General features: G+C 35.7%; 1 protein-coding gene across 3 annotated transcripts in view; it reads left to right on the top strand.

Annotated features, from left to right (window-relative positions):
* Nucleotides 1–14600, top strand: part of PDE7A (phosphodiesterase 7A) — a 105322-nt gene that overhangs the window by 64809 nt on the left and 25913 nt on the right. For all 3 annotated transcript variants that reach the window (XR_008530567.1, XM_054590205.1, XM_054590206.1), the window contains exon 4: nt 14290–14441. Coding sequence is in view for 2 of the 3 variants with exons in the window: in XM_054590205.1 (XP_054446180.1) it covers nt 14290–14441 (152 nt within the window). In the remaining variant the exon portion in view is untranslated. The remainder of the gene's footprint in view (nt 1–14289; nt 14442–14600) is intronic.

Genomic DNA, 14600 nt, shown 5'->3' with positions numbered 1-14600 from the left:
AAAGTATGTCCTTTTGGTTTACTTGATAATACACCTCACCTTTAAAGATGTTTGGCATTTTGAAAACAAACATGTATGGGTCTGACCCATAATGGAGAAAAGGGGAAAAAAGACCAGAACTTCCACAACCTTTAAATATTAAGCACATTAAATCTGTTTTTGGAGAAGTTCTACTTTTGTTAATGTTTGATAAATTATTTGGATTAATACTCCAGATAAAAAATATTAGAAATACTGGCAAAACATAAAAGATGTATTTGAGTATATCATAAAGCTATTAAAAGGTGAGCAGCTTTTTCAGACAACTTTGCTGCTTAGTAGCATCTGTTGATTCTGAGAAAGCTGGATGGTAAGCTGAGCAGAGATTTTTGATGGACGCTTAAGGCTAGACAAACAAAACAGGTGTTTATAGTCCACCAGGGTTTGGAGATTGGTCCTGGTAAATTCTCAGTGCTTAAGTTGGGAACCCCAAAGTGTTATACCTTAGAAATAAATTCCAGCATTGAAACATCTCAATTAGTGATTAGATTAAGATGATCTGTGACTCCAGTGCCTCTAAATCACCTGTTAGAAGTAAATATTAATCCTCTTTGGAGGAAAGTGACATTACTCTAAGTCTCTAACTACCTCTAAATTTTTCATATGCAGTATCAAACACTGAATTAAAATAAAAAGGCCAGGAGGCAAGACAGTGTGACCAAAAATGAAGAGGAAACAATAGACAGTAGAAATACCCTCAAGGGATCCTAATAATGGAATTACTGTGCATGGATTTTAAAATAATTAAATGTAATTACATTGCTAAAAAGAGATAGGATTGAGAACTTCATTGGAGAACTGAAAATTTAAAAGAAGAACCAAGTGAAAATTCTAAAACTGAAAAACATCATACCTTAAAAAATGAACTCATTGGAGATGGTTTTAGCAACAAAGAAGACCAAAATGAAGGGAGAATTAATGAATTAGAATATAGAACAGGAGAAAATATTTATAATGAAACACCATGAGAAAAAGGTAAAAAATATAGAAAAGATGTGTGGGATATGTTTTAATTATGTATTGCTCTGTACTTGCCAAAGATTGTGAAGGATATGGGATTTTACCTTCTAAGCTCACAAGTTTGCCTGTTACTACTTTATGGAGCTGGAAGAAGAAAAGATTCCTGAGTTAGAGATTAAGGACTTTTTATGATACAGCAACATGAATAACATATTATGTCAGTTCCTCCAGTACCTCCCCCCACTTGTCCTACAGGAGCAATAGGGAGGGATTTATGTAGATATTTTATTGGGTTGGCCAAGAAGTCCATTTCATTTTTTCTGTAAAATAAAAGACATATTTTCATTTTCACCAATAACTTTATTGATTTGGATATTTTGAGTATGTCAGCTGTCTCCCACTATTAGGTTCTATTGGATAGAGGCCGAGGGTGCTGCTAAACATCTTCCAAAGCATAAAACAGCCCCAGAGCAAAGAATTATTTGGTTAAAATGTCGGTAGTACCAAGAAACTTTGCAAACCACTTTTGACACATTCCATCAGTCACAGCACCTTCTCCATATACTGCACACACCTTTTTTTTTTTTTTTTTGCATTTCAGTTGCATTTTTACCTTACTTGAAATAATAAAGCATAACATGCCAAAGATGTTGCATATCTACTTCCATCTTCAATATTCAAAAGGATGCACAAAAATTCACCAATTTTGATTTTTCTTTAAATGCACGCTGACATGACAGCTGTCAATACAATCTAACAAAATTCTTTCGAATGAAGGTAAAGACAGCAAAGCACTACTAGAGCCATCCTTCAGAAAAAATGTAATGGACTTTTTGGCTAACTCAATACAAATGATGAGTTTGCATGACATCTGAGGAATAATGAGCTTGGGGAATTTACTCTTTTTACAGTAAGAATACTTATTATTCCAGAGAAAGATATTACTTATCTCTCAAGGATGCTAGCTGCAAACAAAGCCCTGAGAAATGACCCAGGTAAAGATTGGTCAGGGCTTGGCATTGTTGGCATGCCCTCCAAAAATGTGAACTGGTATTTGGGGACTTTGTGGAAGATTCTCTCTCCTGATGAGAACAACCACCCCCCCTTTTTTTTTTATGATTGTGAATGTGAGGGTTAATAATTCATTCTGGGTTAGATTTGTTGGTGCTTCACTATGTCTTTATATCTGGGGTAACACAAACAGCTAGATGGCTGGGGTAGCTCCAATAGGTCCATATGTCCGGGGTCTTGGCTCTTCTTTACATGATATCTGCTTGGGAAGGACATCTAAGATGGTTTCTGCACTCTCATATCTTGTGCCAGTACTGAGATAGCTAGAATTTCTGGGGCTGGCCAGGAATTCTCTCTGTATGGAAGTGGTAGTCTCAAGGTAGGTAGTCTTCGCAGTTGCCTGCCTGCCAGTTTAAGCATTCCAAGAGAGAGAAAGTGTGGGAACTTCTAGCCTCTGATGGTCTGGGTCTGGACACTGGTACCATATCATGTTCTTATATTCTGTTGATCAGCTATGTCACACAGCTTGTTCAGATTCATGCAGAGAGGACATAGACCCCAGTTGTCAATGTGAATAAGGTTAAAAAAAGTTTGCCTTCTGTCTTTCATCTGACACATGGATCTCCATCAAATCAAAATGGAGATAAGCAATCTGTCAGATGCAGAGTTCAAAACACTAGTTATAAGGATACTCAAGGAACTTAGTGAGGGCCTCAACAACAGAAAAAAAATCCAGTCAGAAACGAAGGATACACTAATTGATGTAAAGAACAATTTACAGGGAAACAATAGCAGAATGGGTAAAGCTGAGAATCAAATCAATGATTTAGAACATAAGGAAGCAAAAAACAACCAATCAGAACAAGAAGAAAAAATAATCCAAACAAACAAGGATAATATAAGCAGCCTCAGGGACAACTTCAGGTGTTCCAACATTCACATTAGAGGTGCCAGAAGGAGGAGAGAAAGAGTAAGAAATTGTAAATCTATTTGAAAAAATATTGAAAGAAAACGTCCCTAATTTGGTGAAAGAAATAGACATGCAAGTCCAGGAAGCACAGAGAATGCCAAACAAAATGAGTCCATAGAGGCCCACTCTGAGACACATTATAGTTAAAAAGCCAAAGGTTAAAGAAAGAGAGAATCTCAAAAGCAGCAAGAGAAAAACAGTAGTCACCCACTAGGGAGTTCCCTTGAGAATGTCAGCTGATTTTTCAAAAGAAACTTTGCAGGCCAGAGGGACTGACAAGAAATATTCAAAGTGATAAAAAGCAAGGACCGTACAACCTAGATTACTCTATCCAGCAAAGCGATCCATTAGAATCAAAGGGCAGGTAAGCTGCTTCCCAGGGATGAACTAAGGGAGGGCGATTGCCAGAGGGAATGGGGGGTACCAAGTGGAGGGAGGGAAAGGGGAAAAAACTGGGACAATTCTAATATAATCAATAAAATATATTTTAAAAAAGGACACTAGGCAAGATCCTAACAAGAGGAACTGAAAGGCAGAAGTTTTTGAAGAATTCAGAATGCATAAGATGGGGCAAGAGGTGCAAAAGGAAGAACAAGATGCTTAGTTTGAGCCTGGGTGGAAAATGCTCTTAACCAAACAGTGCAGTCCAGAAGATCAAAGCAGTTTTAACTATAAAACTGACCAGACAACTAACTGTATTGCTTCAAAGTATATGTACCAAGAGAAAGCAAAAGGCCATCTAATGAATTAGATGAAAACTCACTATCCTTTTTTTGTATTTATTGAGATAACATTGGTTAATAAAGTAATATAGGTTTCAAGTATAAAAAAAACCCCTTGATATAGCAAAGAATAACTTTAAACCAAAATTAGAGAAAACATTTAAAAGGTAGAGAGAGAAAAAGAAAACTATTACCTTCTAAAGAGCCACTATGGCATTGCCCACAATAGGTTGATTTATTTTCAACAGAAACCACTAAACTAGAGGATAATTTCAAAATGATGCAAAAAAAAAAATGTCATACTAAAACTTCATCCCTAAACTCTCTTGAGAATAAGAAAAAAAGAACACACTTCACAATTTATGTAAGGCCAGCAGAATATAATAAGAACAGAAAATTACAGCCATTATCAATCATGAGTATAGATGAAACATCCTAGATAACATGTTATTAAATTGAGTCTGCAATTTGTAGGAAGAATAATATATTTTGATTCAATTTATTTTTCCAGAAATGTAGTTATTTTAACATTAAAAAAAATCAGTCATTGTAATTCACCACATTAACAGAATAAAGGAGAAAAGTCATGGACAAAACTATGTATACCACAAAAATGTCTGATAAAATTCAACATTCATTTCTTTTCAAAATTTTGAGCAAGCGAGGAATGCAGAAAAACTGATTTAATGTGGAAAAGGGTTTTTATAGGACCTACAGCCTTCCTCAAATTTCTGCTTTCACTCAACTCTATAGTGATATTCAGGCAACTTCCTCATTTTCCTTTCTTCCTTTTGAGTAACTTGGCTTACTTTTAAGTAGGCTGAGTTGGCTTAGAGCTCCAAATATTACTACAAATATTTTTCTAAGTTTAATTGGCCATATACCTGGTGTCTTGAAATACAGTATTTTGAGTCTTAAATTAATTAGACTTGATTAAATGAATTCCACATTGACTTTTTGACCAACCTCATGTTTGCTATCAATTTATAGGTCACTAAATTTATGTCATTCCTTTAGTTACATGTTCCTTTGAGTTTATATAATAATAAGTACTAATAGCTTTAAACATAAAAGAATTATTATAATTCAAGTCCACATGTACACTTACAAAATACGGTGTGTTCTTTTGAAAGTTTCTGGCATGACTATTAAACAGTAACAGCACTGCTAGCTTGACAGGCACTTCTTTTCGTGGAATCCGCCAAAGCTTATTGACATCTTGCAGACTGCAAGGCATGGTCCTTGTGCCAACATCAAACAATACAGGGAATATAATTCTTTTCAGTTTTTTTAATTCCACACAAATGCATTTTCCCCCCATTTTCTATGACTCCTGGCACATGGTAATGTTCCATTACATGTAAATGTGTTTTGCCCATTATCCTGAGCTTTTTATTCATTTTAGCACTTTATTCTATCCCATACTAGGGCAGCAAAAGAATCTTTCAGGCTCTTTACATTGTAGCATTTTTTTTTTCCGTTTTCTATGGCTCCTGGCACATGATAATGTTCCATTACATGTAAATGTGTTTTGCCCATTGTCTTGAGCTTTTTATTCATATTAGTACTTTATTCTACCTCATACTAGGGCAGCAAGAGAATCTTTCAGGCTATTTACATTGTAACAACTTTAGGCTTTTGTCTTATTCATCTTTTTGTTTTTTGTTCCTGTCCTCTGGCAGTCCGTCACTCATAGAGATTTAATTTTCCTTTTGCATCAAATTGACTAAAACTGTATCTTCTGTAAGTTAGATTTTATAGGGTCCCGTTTGTACTTTTCTAAGTATAATCTGTATTATTAACTATTAACCACATTCAGGCTGGTAGGTGTATTCCTGTTTAGTTGAATCTCTCATATTATTTTATTATAATGCCTCTCTCTGAACACATACAAAACATTCCCTCAGCTCTCTAATAAGGGAACTAAGAATGTAATAAATAAGGAGTGATGTTCAAGTCCTGAGTGTAAGCATAAAAGGGACCCAACATAACACAGAACCCATAACTGAAGAGTGAAAATGTCTAATACATGACAATAAGATTAATCTTTTAAAAGGGTTTATGTCAACTATTTTATCAAATCCTGTCAAAATGAACATTGAATTCTGCAAACTAAGGTTATTAGAATTGCTTAAGGGAAAGAATATGGTTATACAGTTTATCACATTGATGTGATTTTAGATTACGAATAACTCATTTATTTCTTTGATTTGTAATAAAGTTTGGACTGTCTATATATTCATTTTAATGAAATGAGTTTGTATTCACATTTTGAAATCTTTTGAATGTGTGCATTTATTTTCTATAGTACATGAAAGTATGTAATGGTCTTCAGATTGAAGTTATGCTACTATGAATAATAAATCTGGTTTTGTTAAATAGTATGAAGTTATAAGTATAAAAATATTTCAACCCAAAATTAATGTCAATTATACCTCAGTAAAAATACTTGATATCTACAATAACTATAGCATTAAAGTGTTTATTTTTTGCCCCCAAAGACATATTGCATGTATTATCTCATTTAACTTTTACAACAGTCCTATGAGACTTATTTTATAGTGAGGAAACAAAGGATCAGAACTAGTAATAATAGCAGAGGTAGGATTCAAACTCAGGTGTATGACTCCAAACACATGTCTGTGTCCACTCTGCCATACTGCCTGTCCATATCAGTGTCTGCTACTCTACTGAAAACCATTACTCTGAGCACCTAGCTACCCTCCCATCCCATTTATCCATACCTGCTAAATGTAAAAACTCTTCCAAGAAAACTTACCTCATAGATAGTGATGAATGTACCTATTCCATATTAACAATAGGCTTTCATTATGGCTCCTGTTCTTTTTAAGGGAAATTAAAGAAAGGGGAGTAATTAAAGTAATGTAATGTAATGTAAAGGGGAGTAAGTAAAGTAAAGTAATGACTTTACCCTAGGCTAGAGTTAAAACCTTATTAGAACAACAAGAAGAAAAAAGAATCCAAAGAAACAAGGATAGTTATAGCAGCCTCTGGGACAACAAGCATCCCAACATTTGCATCATAAGGGTGCCAGAAGGAGGAGAGAAAGAGCAAGAAATTGGAGATGTGTTTGAAAAAATGATGAAAGGAAATGTGCCTAATTTGGTGAAGGAAATAGGCATTCAAGTCCAGGAAGCACAGAAAGTCCCAAACAAGGTGGATGCAAAGAGATCCACACCAAGACACATCGTAATTAAGATGCCAAAGGTTAAAGAGAGAATCCTAAAAGAAGCAAGAGAAAAGCAGTTAATTACCTAAAGGGAAGTTCCCATGAGAATGTCAGATGATTTCTCAAAAGAAACTTTGCAGGCTAGAAGGGATTGGCATGAAATATTCAAGGACCTATATGAAAAGCAGGGACTTACAGCCAAGATTACTCTACCTAGTAAAGCTGTCATTTAGAATCTAAGGGCAGATAAAGAGCTTCCCAGACATAAACAAACAAACAAACAAACAAACTAAAGGAATTCATCATCACCAAACCATTATTATATGAAATGTTAAAGGGACTTACTGAAGAAAAACAAAATCAAACCTATTAACAATAAAATGGCAAAAATACACATCTATCAACAATTGAATCTAAAAAGTAAACTAAATAAGAACAGAGACAATCATGGATATGGAGAGCATTTTGATGGTTGCCAGAAGGGAGTGGGGTGTGGAGGAATGGATGAAGAGGGGAGGGGGTTATGAAGTACCAATAGATAATTACAGAGTAGCCATGGAGATGTAAAGTTCAATATAGGAAATGGAGTAGCCAAAGAATTTATAGGCACGACTGATGGACATGAGCAATGGTGTGGGGATCGCCTGAGTTGGGGGTGCTGGGTGGAGGGGGGCAAAGGGGGAAAATTTGAAAAACTGTAATAGCATAATTGATAAAATATAATTAAAAAATAAAGTAAGACATATCCAGAAAAACAAAGGGATCATCCCTTGGCAGGGAGGGGGATTAATCTATAAGGGTAATTCTTGATCACATGCATCTAAATGATTTTTATGGTTTTAAGGTGGGAGATACAGTGACTGGAGGGCTCCCTCTTGTGGACCATTAAAGCATTTAGCAGCCAAGTCTCAAGATCCAAAGGCTTTTCTTGTTACGACCCTCTTTTGTCTAATAACTAAATATTAGTGACATTTTCTGCCGTGCCATTTGGATGATCAAGAAGACAGTCTCCGGGAGAGTTGGAGGGAGTGCTGCCTGAGATGTGCCAATTCTTTAGTCCTTTTATTTCCTTAACCTATTGCGTATATTTCCTGTCTGCTGTCTAATATGAGGGAAAAAGCAAGAGAAAAACATTGCTTCTGAAATTGCATGCTACTCTACTTTTTTTTTGGCTCAGAGAAGCTAAGAATGGGCGACTGGAAGTAATTCCTGTGATCATTGAGTAACACTGCTCATTTAGTGTAGGTGGAGGCTGATTAGGTTGTTCATGGTCACATAGTGAGGTAATGTGATATTTTCGAAGAGAACTAGCAGAGCCAACAGCTCTTGAATAGTAACCTGATTAATTCACTGAGCCTGTTGGCTCTTTAAGCTGGATTGGAATGTGGGTAACCATGTAAACTAGAACAAGCCTGGGACTTAAATAGTCCTAGCCTGTCAAAAGCCGGGATTCAATAAAGACAATTTTTATCTATTGTGTATTATGCTATGAAATTAAAAAATGGTGTGTCTCATATTTTGAATGAGCTCATGAGGATGTTGGTAATACGCTCAGATTTTTGTATTATGGTCAGAGGGTGAGGTTGCTAAGAATTATCTAAATAAAAATACTAGTAAACTTCTTACAGTCACTGTTTTCTGTTTCAAGTTCCCTCTTTTTTATGTTCTGAATTCCTTACTCAACATGACACTGTTTCTTCTCTGTAGTGGCCTCTACTTGCTTGTTTCAATGTAAGAATTTTACTTTTAATCATTATAGGGTGTGTGTGTATGTATAGAGAGAAAGAATGGAGAGGGGACAAACTTGAAGAAAGTAAAAATTTCCATCTTAAATGATCTCATTACACATCATCCTTGATTTATAGTCATTGATTCTTTTTCATAGATCATATTTTGGAAGCTGTTCTAGAACAGTTCTAGTTTTCTTTAGGAAACTTAGCCTCCAGTTTGGTATTGTGTCTCAGAATTCATTGAAATGTACTCCTATGTGCTTGTTCTACTTCTGAGTTTATTTTAAGGGAATCAGTTAGGGTGTGCTCAAAGATTTAGTTATAAGAATGTCTATTATAGAATTATTTGTAGGAAGAATGAAGGTTAGCAACAGCCTAACAGCAAAAATTATGTAAACGCGACTGACCCTGAAGTATCAGTACAATACAAAGTTAAATGTTTTATTTGTCACGTTTGGCATCTGACCTAGGCTGAGGGGAGAGAGAGCTGCAGTCCCCCTGGGCCGAATTTGGAGAAACAGCCAGGACATATTTGTAAGAAGCAGTCTGCCCCTTTGGCAGAGAAGAGAACCATTTAGGTACTGAAGCTCGGAGGGCTCTCCTGCTCTTTCCTACGACTTTGCGTGCATCCCTGTTAAGGACTTTGCGTAAAGGGGCAGTCCAGGAAAACTCGGCCCATTCCGTAACGCCACGTCAGGTAATCTGGCAGGACAGTGGAAGGGAGCAGCAGGACTTAACAACGATTGAAAAGCACTTCACCGAAAAATGTTGCCATCAAACTGATGAAAATTGTGACCAAATTTTCTACTGCTCACATTACAAACTAAATGAAGCAAATAACTTCATTGTAAAGCACAACTGCAAGAACTCAGGGAAAAGATAGTAAGACAACAAAAATAGTTTAGACATGTGCATTCAGAATCAGGAAATAGGAGCAAACTACTATTTTTTTAATGTATCTTAAATGAGGACACTTGGCAGGAATACAAGGTAGAATATGCACTAAAGATAACAAGCATAGTGAACAGAAACAAAACAAAACAAAACAAACAGTCAAACCTCGATTCTTGAACGCCTTGGCTCTTGAACAAATTGCTTATGGAAATAATGTCTCAGTTGTCTAACAAAACTTAAGGTCTCGATTTTCTACCTGATAACCGTTTCATGCTGATACCTGTATGATCAGTCACATGTCAGGTGACAAACAAAGGAGATTCTGTTTTCAAACAAATTACTTCTCAAACAGTTTTCCAGAACAAATTAATTTTGAGAACCAAGGTTCCACTGAGTTCAACAAATGTGGGGAGAATATCTGTGCAGTATAGCAGACAGACGAGGTGTTTCAGAATAACGCTTTAGAGTCTCTAAATAATAAAGCTGAAATAGTGGAACATAATAATTATTTAGGGATATATTTCAAGAAAACTTTTCATAAGTAACAGAAGATTTAAATTTACATGTTGAAAGAGCACACCAATTACCATGAGATAATGACCCAGAATGGTTAACATGAGGTCTATCCTAGCAAAGTCATTGGACTTGAAAGACAAGGAGATATTCTGTAGGATGCTGTACAGAAAGATCAAGTCACTTACGAGGGGAAAATAATGGGTTTGCCTCAGATTTTACAAACCTCAGTAAGAGAAGACAATGAACCAAAACCTTTAAATAAATTCAAGGAAGAAAAGTGAGAGCCATGAATTTTATATTAAATATTATATTTAGTCTGTCCTTCAAGTACAGAGACTACCAAGAAAAGTTTTGAACATTCAAGAATATATTGTTTATGAGATACGCTATTTTCATGAAATCTTTTTGAGGAAACTATTAAAGGGTGAACCTGAACCTAAGCAAACAAAGGATAACTGGGAAGCCATGGTAAAAGGACTCAGATATTGAATATATTTAATTCTAGAGCTGAACCTAAAATTAAATGGGGATTAGTGTGAGAGGGGAAAAAAGTGCTTTGTTAACTAACAAATGTTGGAAGAGGAAAAGGGAAAGAAGATGGGATATAAGGTGATTTTCTCATGAGTATTAACAAAAAAATAAATGATATCTAAAAGCTTTTGAACAAGTAGTGGAAATATAAGCATATTTCACAAAATGAAGGTATTTTTGCAAATTGTAAAATAGCAGTGCCCTTCAGTAGAGGTCTGGTTGAATAAAACTTACAGTTTTAGAAGGAGGAAGGTACTGATAGGGAAATAACTCCAAGATAAATTAAAAAGCAAGATGCAGAACAGGTTGTATACTATGTTACCATTTATGTAAAAGAAGTAGAAAAATAATATGTAATGGTGTTCCCATATATTTGATCAAAAAACTCAGGGAGGATACACCAGAAACTTTAAGAAAAAGTTGTTATTTTAGGGGAGGGCTTACAGTCAGTCAGTTGGGGGACCTGATAGGGGTGAGGTTTTTTACTGTGTTCTTCCTCCCTCCTTCCCTTCTTGCTTTCATTTTTGACACATGGCAGTGTGTTCCATACTCAGAAATTAGAATGGTGGAAAAAATCAAATATACCTCCCTCCCCTCCAGGTTCTGTCCTGTATTAAGTCTTCGGCAGTGCTTTGAGGTAGTTTATTTGTCATCTTTGCAGGTCCTCATGGGATTTTTAGCTTTTTCCAGAATGTAATCTTTTTAGGTATAGGCTCCCCAGGGTGTCTGGCTGAAGAAAACACTTCTGTAGATGATTTTCAATGTCATCTAGATGAAACTCTGTCCTTTCTTAGATTGTCTGTGAAATAATCACTAATCATTAAGGCCAGTTCTAGCATTAAGTGAAAGTCTGTTTGTGATCCTGTTGTGTAGGTTATTTTTCGAATTAGTCTTGTTGGAAGAATTGGGCTCCTATGATGACTGAGCCTTGCCCCTTGAGTTAATGTCTAATATTCATTCTCAAAACAGAGCCCTTGATAATGAGTTCCAACCTCACGGCTCTGTGAAAGAGAAAAAAAGACATGAATTATGCTTGGTTTTTTTTTTTTCCAGTTAAAGAAAATGAGACAGCGGGAAGTTGTGACTTGCCATAAGTCACCCAGAAAACAGGAGTAGGCGGGGGAAGGACACAACCATGATTTTGTGGGAGGAGTACTGTCTTCCAGACAATGCCAGCTGTCTTACCCACTGACGTGTGGGTCCTGCCATGTTGTTACAAGGACGTGGCATGGTGGATTGAGTTGTTGGGGTTTAACCCCCAAATGAGGCTCATTTTTTTTTCCTTTGGATCTTATGCAGTTATCCTCCCAAAGAGATTCTCAAATTTACTTGAAGGTGCATTAGCTTGGACATGTAATTTGAAAGCAGTGATCCTACAATTAGTGTACATGCACCTGTGCACACAATGTGATATAACTGCTAGTGATAAAATTCTTACCTTCTGTGTGTAAGAGAAATTAAAAGATGCTCATGAAGTCATGCTTATGGCCTTGAACTCTTTTAGGTTACTTTTTCATAATGAATAAACTGTGTGTGCTTTGCAACATTGTGTAAAACTATAAAGCACCTTATAAATTCAGAAATGGTGGTACTAGTATTATATAAATTAGATCTCATCTTCTCCCCAAATATTCCTGTCATTCCACACTGTCCCTTCCAGATCTACTCTTTTCTAGGAGGAATACTAAAAGGGTCACATGAAGTACTTGCATTCCCGTACATCAGCTTTTTCTTTCTGTTTCTTTTTATACATACTTTCATCTAAATAAGGACAATTTTGAATAATAGTGTACACAGAATTTTTATAATAAACACTTAACGAACAATGCGGTAGAGCTATATAGAAAAACTTATGAGTAATACTGTGGACACAGGCTTTGCATACAGACAGATCTGTTTCAAAATCTAGTTGTTATCCCGTATTGGCTCTGTGACCTTGCGCAGGTTTATTAACTTCTTGTAGATTCAGTGTTCTCATGTATAAAATGGAAGGTAATATTTTGAGATTGTTGAAGTCTAAATGAGGTACATCTTGTAAAGCACTTGGCACACTATTTTCATTTCCTCAAACATACTAATTCTAGGTCAAACATAATTGCCTGATATTAATAGCTGTACATTTTGGTTCCAGACCTTTTAATGTGAGTTACGTTGTTAAAGATCAAAATTTAACTCAACAATTGTTCTGGATACTTTCAATTTTAAACTCACTGGAATGAAAAACAAGGAGAGTAAACCACGTAACGGTGCTCGTTATTTTATCTTTGGCTTATGTGAGTATGCAGGAACGTCAGAACTCATCAGATATTTTGAGAACAGTATACATTTATTTAACATTTATCGGTATATTTTACATATACCTACATGGCACTGTTACTCAACTTTGGAGTACAGAGATGAAAAAATAGCTTGTGCTGTGTTGGAGGTCATCACTTGTTGAAGGAGACAGGTAAATAAACAATTACAATGTGATATCAGAAGCACTCTGATAGGTGTGAGCAAGGGAATTTTGACAATTCCGAGAAGGTTCTTCCCATCTCTCTTAGAAGGGAAGTGCTCATAGGTGGGGGTTCAGGTGTGCTTCCCAGGTGAGGTGACAGCTGAGTCGAGTCTGGAGCGAGCCAGACCCTGGAACATGGATTCTTTTCTTCCAGGCTAAGGAGACGGAGTTCATTTTAAGGTAATTAGGAGCCACAGGATACTTTTATTTAGAGCAACATGAACAGATTTGGAAATTAGTCTAATTACCTGGAAGCATAGCTGCAGCACTGGCATCAGCGTCAATTTTATCATCATCTGCATTGCCACTGTATTCAATACCTACTGTACATTTGACTGTGTACACGTTATCTCAGTTAATTCAACACCTTTGGAGTTAAATAGTATTGCCATTATTTTCTAGGTAAGAAAACACGGGGTAATAGAGGAATTAGTGACTGAACACATGAGAGAGTATGTTTGATTACCTGCCATTTTGAGATATTATGATTTGCTCATCTTTGGTTTTTATTTTTATGTATTTTATATTCGGAGCATTTCACTGGACTTAGAATTTAAAGATAACTTATGTTCCTAAAAGATAGTTTTTAATGTAAGTCTATTATTTCATCTGTAGCTCAAAGAAACTTTGATTTAATCTAACACTAGGAGGAAAATGGCAGTCAGACTTACTGACAGAGAACATACTAGTCTGTACCACGGAACCACGTCTTTTCTAAAGTTTTTCACCTTACAGAATTTTTATTCCTATCCTTTAGAACTCTTACAGGATGTAAGCTGCTTTATTTTTCAATTGCATTTCCTTTTCCTCTAAATAAAATTACCTTAAGGAAACATTTGAAATGATACCTTATTAGTATATGAGATGCTTTAGTAGTGTAAATGCCAAAGTCTCAAATGAAACGTGGGACCTGGCTCCTCAATATGAAGGATGGTTTCACACTAGATTTTGTCTTTCTGCTCTGTAATGTGTGTATAGTGTATCGCAGCAATAGAGTGAGAAATGATAATTCTTGAAGGTTAAAAAAAAAAAGCTTGTCATAATTGGCCATTTATCCCTTCATTTTAATTCCTTAATAGGAATACAAATAAAGTACCTCTTCTCTCTTAGAAATGTGATACAATGATTAATTTAAAATATATTTGTATGTAATAGAAAAGGGGTATTACAAGCTAGTATATGCAGTTTTGACCTGCTGTACTCACCTTGTACTCCTTTCCTTTCAGCTCCGTCTGAAGTTGAAGTTTCTGTGTCTGCGAGGAATATCAGAAGGTTACTAAGTTTCCAGCGATATCTTAGATCCTCGCGCTTCTTTCGTGGTACTACTGTTTCAAATTCTCTAAACATTTTAGATGATGATTATAATGGACAAGCCAAGGTGTGTATAGCTTTTTCAAGAAATGTTAACTTTTTGATAAGTTTAGTGAAGCCTTCTTTTCCCATCTTATAGCTGATGTATAGGGGTTCTTTTTTAATGCGAAAATGAGTTGAGCTCATTTTTCAGATTTTTCCTTTAGAGCGGTTGCTCATTTTATGA

This window comes from Pteronotus mesoamericanus, unplaced genomic scaffold (genome assembly GCF_021234165.1).
Source record: "Pteronotus mesoamericanus isolate MK-2021 breed Mesoamerican mustached bat unplaced genomic scaffold, CSHL_Meso_final scaffold_174, whole genome shotgun sequence".
In the NCBI taxonomy this organism is placed as follows: Eukaryota; Metazoa; Chordata; class Mammalia; order Chiroptera; family Mormoopidae; genus Pteronotus; species Pteronotus mesoamericanus.
The sequence above is the reverse complement of the archived record's forward strand: the minus strand, read 5'-3'. Positions and strand labels throughout refer to the sequence as shown.